The sequence below is a fragment of the Globicephala melas genome, chromosome 15, assembly GCF_963455315.2.
Source record: "Globicephala melas chromosome 15, mGloMel1.2, whole genome shotgun sequence".
NCBI lineage: Eukaryota > Metazoa > Chordata > Mammalia > Artiodactyla > Delphinidae > Globicephala > Globicephala melas.
Genome location: NC_083328.1, coordinates 4573089 through 4582630, shown reverse-complemented (window position 1 = coordinate 4582630; position 9542 = coordinate 4573089). Strand labels below are relative to the sequence as shown.

The 9542-nt window shown below is 44.8% G+C and overlaps 1 protein-coding gene across 2 annotated transcripts in view; it reads right to left on the bottom strand.

Moving 5' to 3' along the window:
* Positions 1-6: 6 nt before the first annotated feature.
* Positions 7-9542, bottom strand: part of LOC132593465 (diacylglycerol lipase-beta) — a 28951-nt gene continuing 19415 nt past the window's right edge. For both annotated transcript variants that reach the window (XM_060284657.1, XM_060284658.1), the window contains 6 exons: positions 8821-8901; positions 8604-8731; positions 3032-3100; positions 2877-2949; positions 1619-1860; positions 7-1519 (listed from right to left, as the gene is read on the bottom strand). In XM_060284657.1, coding sequence (XP_060140640.1) covers positions 1321-1519; positions 1619-1860; positions 2877-2949; positions 3032-3100; positions 8604-8731; positions 8821-8901 — 792 coding nt within the window. In that variant the 3' untranslated portion in view covers positions 7-1320. The remainder of the gene's footprint in view (positions 1520-1618; positions 1861-2876; positions 2950-3031; positions 3101-8603; positions 8732-8820; positions 8902-9542) is intronic.

Below are 9542 nucleotides of genomic sequence, written 5' to 3'. Positions count from 1 at the left end.
AGGAACGTACAGGAATTATGTTTAGAAACGAAACTTGTAGCAGTTGGATGTTACCGCAGCATTTCAGTCAGAGACCTTTGTGGGTTTTCAAAAACTAAGGTGGTATGGCTGTGACAGCTACTAGGCCCTGAGGGGGCGGGTATCCCTAGAGGTCTGATTTCCTTGGAGCACCTTCTTAAAGGTTATGGGGGCCAAGTGGGAGGAGTTGTTCTACTGCGCTGGTGTCCAGCGCCCCCTCTACCCTGAAGCAAGCGAGGAGCCAGATTTCTTCCAGCCGTCACTCCGGCTGGTCCCCCGCTGTCTGCTTCATGCCCGGGTCCGAGGTACGTGGGGCATCTGGTTTGTAGACCGGATTTATTCTTGTCTTTCCTTCCCCACTTCACCCAGGAGTCCGCTTACCTCTGGCCATCTCATTGTTCCTGTCTCTTCTTCCCCCCGTCCTTGTGGGTCTATGCTTTCTAAAGGAATCCCATTACTCTCATCTTACAGGGTTTGGATCGGGGGTGGAGTGCAGTCAGACGCCTGGGCAACCTTCAGTCTTTAGCCAGAGCTCCAGGAAAACCTAAGACTCCATTTTGTTGTTTACAGTGGACAGAAAAAAGATGTTTAAAACAGGACTGTTGTAAAACTACCCAGTAAAATAGACCTTCCCAGAAACACCCACTGGAAGAGTTCATGGCTGTGCAGGCACTCATGATACGTAAGTGCTTTTTTTTTTTAACTCACTCTGAATCCACTGGCCGACCTCTGCGAATACCCCACGAGAACTGGGCCACCACCCTGAGGCTGGTGAAGCAAGCAGCGTGAGCAGGGCACAGGGCACCCGGAGGCCAGGAGCTGCAGGCTCCGCTCGCCTCCCCGACCTGCTTTCGTCCGATTCCCAGTCGGAGCTCAGGGCTGACCCTCGCTTAGTGCCACCCATGACAGACCCCAGCCTGCACCCTCGCAACTGATACTGAGTTTGTGCAGGCGGGAAAGTCCAGTTTGCAGAATACACTGCACACCTGTGTGCCAACTCGTAAGGCAGGACCCTGTCACTGAAAAGGTGGCCTGAGGGGCGGGCGCCTACAGCTCGTTAGGGCCTTAAACCTGGCTGTGGGACTCCCGGGAATCAGCAGGCCTACAGAAAAGGGCGTGACACCCACTCAGTCTCGGGGGGGCCGTCACCTCAGTGCTCTCCTGGCTCCTGATAGTGTGAATATTGTAGTCAGAAGTATTTCTCAAATTACTCAGTCATTTAGGAGACCACTGAAATCCGATCATTGGCATCGTGGGAATCACTCAGATGTCCACGGCCCGAGCAGCTCCCAGTTGCCCTGGTTACGCGACCTCCACACTGGAGCCTCCCTGGGTCGGACAGGAAACACAAGCGGCCCTGTCGGACACCACGCTGTCCAGGGCTCTCATCAGGATGTCGGGCATGTGGTCTGTTAGCATCTTTGGGCCGATGAGTATTTTGCTGAATTCCGATTCGTGTGACCATTTCACACTATACCGAGCAGCAGGATAGCAGGAAAACCTGAAAGAGGAAAAGCCGAGCATCTCTTCAAGTCTCACCCCCGTGAGTCTCCCTTCACCGCTGGTGGGTGACTGACCGCGTCAGGCCCGCCGCACTCACCTCCCTGAAGTGCCCACTTCCTCCAGGTGGATGATCCTGCCGGGAGGGTAGAGAGGGGGGTACTTGGTGGGGGACTCGAGCGGGGAGTCGCTGGAGAAGCTGTAGGCCGGGGACCCGTGCGCCAGCAGGCTCCGCTCCCCGAGGAGAGGCTGCGTCAGGTCGCCCCCATCCAGCTCCGTCGGCAGGTCCTCGGGGTGCCCTCCAAACAGCTCGTACCAGCACGCGCGCAGCAGGATCTTGTACTGAGGGCGAGACCGAGAAGACGGCATGCGTGTGACTCCGTGAGGCTTTCACCGGTCCCCGGAGACCTCCTGCGACCCGTGAGCTGGTGGCGGCAACCCCACAGCACTTAGAAGCCTGGCTGCTTTGTTTTTCAACATGGACCTTAGGAGTGTGGAGGTCAGGGGCCCAAACTCAGGTTTCTCTGGGGCAGTGACGCCATCACACTTGAAGCAATATTTAAAAACCAAATTCAGGCAGATTTTGAGGAAAAATGACCCTTAATTCTTTTTAGGCAATTCTGTAAACCAGTTTTACCCTTTACCCTTAAAGACATTAGATACAAATTTTTTTTTTTTAATTTGGGGGAGTGTAGCTGATAAGGAGGAAGTTTATCTTTAAATTAAAAAATTTTTTCTAATTAGCAACAAAAAACGTCACAAAACAAAGATGTTAAGTGAAAAATCATCTCTAGTCCCGTTATCTAAATAAAACCACATTTTGGTGTATTTTTTTGGTGAAAGCTATATATACCTCGTCACCTACCCCTGCCTTGGATTACATTCTAAGAAGCATTTTTAATCCTTCCGTTTTTAAAAAAACTCTTCAAAACATCATGGATATTTTTCTCTACTGGTAAATAAAAATGCATTTATATTTGTAACAACTATAATATCCCACAGCCCAGCAATACCAGCGCCTTCTAAACTCTGTATCTGGCAGCCTTGTTTTCTAAGCTTTGGGACCAAAACCATCAGAACGCTGTTAGTCATGACAGGACTAAGTATGACCAAAAAAACAAATCACTTAACCAAACAGGGATGGTTCTAGTATAGTATGTTCTAGTTGCAGCTTCCCTGCGCATGGTTTAGCCATTTGCTTCTCAGGCGGCCTCTGCAGAACAGCAGCCAACAGTCTGTGCCGGGGGTAGAAGAGCTTCTAGCAGCATCAGTGCCCTGCGCTATGAGGCCACAAACAGCCTGGTGGGGAGGCCCTAACCCCTGCAGGTCCTCTTCCGCACCCCCCACCCCCGCGTTACCTTGGGCTTGTTGCAGTGAGCAATCACTCGCAAGATTCTCCTCTTCAGATCTTCCAAGTTGGTCACACTTAACCTGTTGAGCAAAAGACCAGACTGAGGCTTAGAACTGCCTTTCCCGCCAGCCCAAGCCCAGACAGGACAGCCAGCAGACTCACCTGGGAATCACGTCCTTGCCCAGAACAAGTGACACGATGAAGGTCTTAGAGTATTCATAAAGGGATTTGCTGAAATAAAAAAATAAAGTGATTATATTGCCCACAGAAGGCTTCCAAGAGAAAGCAAGTAACTGTACCAAGTTAGGAAGAGGTCAGTGTTCACAGAACTCCACTCTATTCTCCACCCTCTAAAGGGGAAGAGAAATAAGAGATTCCAGGTAGAGCAACTCACTGGCCAGATTCTCTTGAAAAAGTAAAAGGCATGGGGGTTTGCGTTACTAGATGTCAGCACTGGGTAGGCAACTAAGGTACTTAACCCAGTGTGGCGTCAGCAGAGTCAGACGAAGCCAGGGGAAAAGTGAGCATAGACGCCTCCCACAGTAGGGGAAGGATGGGCTTTTAGTAAACAGTGCTGAGATAAAGCACTCAAGGTGTGAGCGGGAAGATGAAACGGAATCTCTACCTCATGCTGTACACAAAAAAAACCCCGAATTAAACATAGATTAAAGACCTAGGTAAAGGTGAAAGGTCAGACTAAAAGGCTTTTAAAAGATACGATAGGAGACTAGCTCCATGTCCTTGGGACAGAAAGATTTCTTAAAACGAAAACCTGGGACTTCCCTGGTAGTGCAGTGGTTAAGAATCCACCGGCCAATGCAGGGGACACAGGTTCAATCCTGGTCTGGGAAGATCCCACGTGCCGCAGAACAACTAAGCCTGTGTGCCACAACTACTGAGCCTGCGCTCTAGAGCCCGTGAGCCACAACTACTGAGCCCATGTGCCACAACTACTGAAGCCTGTGCTCCACAACAAGAAGCCACTGCAGTGAGAAGCCCACGCACCGCAATGAAGAGTAGCCCCCGCTCGCTGCAACTAGAGAAAGCCTGCACGCAGCAACGAAGACCCAACACAGCCAAAAATAATGACAAATTAGTCAATGTTAAAATTAAGAACTGATAAAGACTTGACCCAGACACATCAAGGAGTGAGTATATTTACAACACATACTTAGAACCAACAAAGAAGTGATACACTGAATATATATACAGACCAGTGAGAAAAAGACAATACAATAGAAACGTGGGCAAAAGGAACTTCATGAGAGTGGAAATTCAATAAAAATATGAAGAGACTCAACTTCATCATGGAAATGCAAATTAAACAGTGAAACATCACTGCGTGCCCATCAGATTGACAAAAATGTTCAAATTGGACTCTATTAAGTGTTAGAATGTGGAGGGGTATGCACGCTGCCGGTAAGGTGTGAACGGGTGCAGCCACAACACGCAAAGCGCGAGCATGTGCACACTCCATGACCCAGCACGTCTGTGACAGCCCGATGTCCGTCACCAGCAGAACGGATAATTTGTGATATGTGATGAAACAACGAGAATTTACACAATAACATTTCAGACATCAAACAATGTGCGGAAACAAAATAACAAAAAAAGTACAATTCCCTTTCTCTGAATTTCAAAATCATGCAAATCCAGACTATGCAGAGACATGTCTACAGGTGGTAAAACTGATTTTTAAAGCGAGGGAAGGGACTTCCTGGCGGTCCAGTGGTTAGGACTCCGCGCTTCACTGCAGGGGGCATGGGCTCAATCCCTGGCTGGGGAGCTAAGATCCTGCAAGGCCACATGGTGCAGCCAAAAATTAAAAAACAATTTTTTTTAATTAAAAAAAAAAGCAAGGGAAGAATTTTCACAAAGATCAGGACAGTGATTCCCTGTGAACAGGAAAGGAGAGGACACACAGGGACTCTTCTAAGGCACTGGCAACGTTTATTTCTCCACTTGGGTGGGTGCAGAGGTATGTGACTATTTTTAAATCAGCTTTATTGAGGTGTAATTTACAACAGTAAAATCACACCCATTGTAAGTGTACAATTTGATGACTCTTGACAAATGTCTATAATTGTTTAGCAACCAGCTCAATCAAGACGTGGAGCATTTCCATCACCCCCCCCCCCGCCCCCCGCCCGGCTCCCTGTGTCCTTCTGCAATACCCCATCCCCAACCCCAGGCAACCACTATCTGCTTTTTGTTGTTATAGTTTTGTCTTTTCCAAAATGTCATATAGGGACTTCCCTGGTGGTGCAGTGGTTAAGAATCCACCTGCCAGTGCAGAGGACACAGGTTCAAGCCCTGCTCCGGGAAGATCCCACATGCCACAGAGCAACTAAGCCCATGAGCCACAACTACTGAGCCCACGTGCCACAACAACTGAAGCCCGTGCACCTAGAGGCCACACTCTGCAACAAGAGAAGCCACCACAACTAGAGAAAGCCCGCACACAGCAACGAAGACCCAACACAGCCAAAAATAAATAAATAAAATAAACTTATTAAAAAAAAAATTTTTTTTAAATGTCATAAGTGAAATCACACAGTAAGGTCTCTTGTGTCACGTTTCTTTCACACAGCAAAATGCATCCAAGTTGTATGGATTTTTGCTTCTTACTCTAAAAAACATGTTTTATCTTTGTTTCACTGAATAAAAAGTTATTTTAAAAAGTCACTTTCGTGTCTTATATGTATAAATATGTGTTTTAATATTAAAAGAGCTTTTAAAAATTTTAAAGCTACACATTTATGTATAAAGATATTGATAGATTTATAATAATGAAAAAATGAAAAGAATGTAAATATCAGTATGGGAATAAATAAAAGTGGTGTAACCAGATGATAGAAAACTAAGTTAATTTAAAAACATGTTCTCAAAGAATAGTTAAGGATATAATGTATACAGAGTATTAGAAAAACACATATCCACACACAAAGAGCTGGAAGAAAGCAAACATGAATAGTTACAGTGATGACTTCTGGGTAGATCCTGATCTCTCCACTTATTTATATTTTTCAAAAATTCTACGATGGATACAAATTTAATTTTTACCCCTTTCATTTTTTATTTTTTTTAATGGTCATACAGATTTCTTCTATCATCAGGCCAGAGATTATACAGGATTAAGTATGTTGAATCAGAAAAGAAAAATAATTTTCAAACTCAAAAAATGAATTAGTAACCAAATTCAGTGAAGTTGCAGGATACAAAATTAATATACAGAAACTGTTGCGTTTCTATATACTAATAATAAACTATCAGAAAGAGAAGTTAAGAAAACAATCCCATTTATAATTACATCAAAAAGAATAGGACTTCGCTGGTGGTCCTGTGGTTAAGAATCTGCTTTCCAATGCAGGGGACGCGAGTTGATCCCTGGTCAGGGAACTAAGATCCCACATGCCGCAGGGCAACTAAGCCCGCACCGCAACTACTGAGCCCGTGTGCTCTAGAGCCCATGCACCACAACTAGAGAGAAGCCCAAGCACCACAACGAAGATGCAGTGTGCCACAACTCAGACCCAATGCAAACAAATAAATATTGAAAAAAAAAAAGAATAAAGTACCTAGGAATAAATTTAACCAAGGAGGTGAAAGACCTGCACAGTGAAAACTAGAAGCCACTGATGAAAGAAACTGAAGAAGACACAAATAAATGAAAAGGTATTCTGTGCTTATGAATTAAAAGAATTATTACTAAAATGTCCATATTACCCAAAGAAATCTACAGATTCAATGTAATCCTAATCAAAATTCCAATGGCATTTCTCAAGAAATAGAACAAACAACACTAAAATTCATCTGGAAGCACAAGAGACCCCAAACAGCCCTAAGCAATCTTGAGAAAGAAAAACAAAGCTGGAGATATCGTGATCCTTGATTTCATAATATAATACAAAGCTAAAGTAATCAGAACAGTATGATGATTAGTATAAATACAGACACACAGATCAATGGAACAGAACAGGGAGCCCAGAAATAAGCCCATGCACTTACGGTGAATTAATTAAGAAGGGAGCTGAGAATACACAGTGGGGAGAAGACAGTCTCTTCGATAAATGATGTTGGGAAAACTGGACCACTATCTCACCATACACAAAAGTTAATTCGAAATGGGTTAAAGACATTTAAATGTAAGACCTGAAATCAGAATACACCTAGAAGACATAGGCAGTAAGCTCCTTGACATTGGTCTTGGTGATGATTTTTTGGATTTGACACCAAAAACAAAGGCAACAAAAGCCTAATCAAATGGGACTACATCCAACTAAAAAGCTTTTGCACAGCAAAGGAAACCATTGACAAAACGAAAAGGCGACTTACTGAATGGAAGAAAGTATTTGCAAATCATATACCTGGTAGAGGTTAAAACCAAAATACATAAAGAATTCATATAACTCAATAGCAATAAGACAATCTGACGGGGACTTCCCTGGCGGTCCAGTGGTTGAAACGCCGAGCTTCCACTGCAGGGGGCGTGACCCCTGCAGGGTTCAAGCCCTGGTCCGGGAACTAGGATCCCACATGTCGCGTGTCCAAAAGAAAAGGGCAGACGATCTAAGTAGACATTTTTCCAAAGAAGACACACAGATGGCCAACAGGTAACGTGAAAAGATGCTCAACATTACTAATCATCAGGGAAATGCAAATCAAATGAAAATGCAAAGCTTGAGATGGTACCTCGCACCTGTCAGAATGGCTATTATCCTAAAAAGATAAACGAAATAACAAGCACTGGCCAGATGTGGAGGAAAGGGAATGCTTGTGCATTGCTGGTGGGGATGTAAACTGGTGCAGCCACTACAAAAGAACAGTATGAAAAAAAAAAAACAGTATGGAGGTTCCTCAAAAAATTAAAAATAGAACTACCATATGATGATCCAGCAATTCCACTTGTAGGTATTTATCCAAAGAAGATGAAGACGCTGACTTGAAAGATACCTGCACCCCCATGTTCACTGCAGCATTATTTACAATAGCCAAGACATGGAAAAAACCTAAGTGTCCGCTAACGGATGAATGGACAAAGACGTGTGTGTGTGTGTGTGTGTGTATGTGATGGAATATTATTCAGCCATAAAAGGTAACGAAATCTTGCCATTTGTGGATGGACAACAACCTGGATGGACCTTAAGAGCATTACGCTAAGTGAAATAAGAGACAGAAAGGCAAATACCATGTGATCTCACTTATATGTGAAAACTGAAAAAACAAACCAAGCTCACAGATACAGAGAACAGACGGGGCTGCCAGAGGCGGGGGGTGGGAGGGGAGGCAGTGAAATGGGAGAAAGGAGTCCAAAGGTACAAGCTTCCAGTTATAAAATCAATAAGTTATTGGGATGTAACGTACAGCATGGCGACTGCGTATGTGAAAGCTGCTAGGAAAGTAAATCTTAAAAGTTCTCACAAGGAAAAATGATTCTGTAACTCTCTGTTAACTAGACTTATTGCGATCATTTCACAGCATATACAAATATCGAATCGTTACGTTGTACATCTGAAACTAATATAATTATACCTCGGTTTAAAAAAAGTCAAATCAAAGCTATGGTTAGAGAGACCTATGAAAAGCTATCCAGTCTTTTTTCAACCAAACAGGGCTTTGAAACAAACTTCTCCTGAGGATGAGAAATTGTTAACTAACTTGCAGATAAGAGACCAGTTCTGACCATATGACTTGTGAGTAGCACCTCCTTACAGGAAAGGAAACAAAGAAGTACCTCAGCAGCCCCCTGGGCGGGGAAAAGGCGTAACACCTGACTCGTGGGTATGAGCTTCTGAGCATGATGGTCAACAGGGCTGCGGCGCCTGCCCCCAGGCTGTGCCCCACGATGACCAGCCGGTATTCCTAGGGGGCAAATGCAGAATGAGTAAAGGTTAAGAAAACAAATAGCTAATGGCAGAGAAAACGGAAGAAAAGAAGAATTAAAATCTCACAGGTGCAACGCTGAACGCCTGGCTCAAAATCCCGTCGTTGATGAGTCGTCGGTAAACGTATCTGGCAGCTTGAGAAATCCCCTGAAAGTGCAGACACAGAGGTGGCTGGTGACTGTCAGGGCAGGCCTACACGGGGTCTCCTATCGGTGACTCTGTCCCCCCAGACAGGAAAGGCATCCTGGGATCAGCGGGCACATCTACCGCTCACCGCTGTATTCCTGGCACCTGGCACAGAGCTTGGCAAGAAGCAGGGGCTCAAAAAATATTTCCGTGAGTGAATAGGTGACGTCAGGAACATCTTTCCACGTCAATGGACATTTCTAAGGCTTCTTCAGCTGCAAAGCATTGTGCTGCGTGGACGTCCCACAATTTACTTTAGCCAAGTCCCCATGGTCCGTCACATTTAGATTATAAATGGCTGGGCTTTTACAAGTATGTTAAAATGTAGAGTTCTGAATCAGTGACAGTGACTAAGCAGCCACTGTTCCTGCAAAAGCAGAACTAAAACCATCGGAAATGAGTTCTAGGAAGGTCAGGCTTTGGTTTCATTTCCAAAAATAGAATGTAAAACTTCCTAACAAATACAGCTATCTCATGAAACAGACTTTTTGAAAATTAAGTAGTTCCCATCGAGGAGAGAAAACCCTGTCAACCAAAAGCATTTTCGGAGTGCTTCCTGCATGACAACACAGGACGGGCCTGGCCACCGGCCCCGGCAGCCT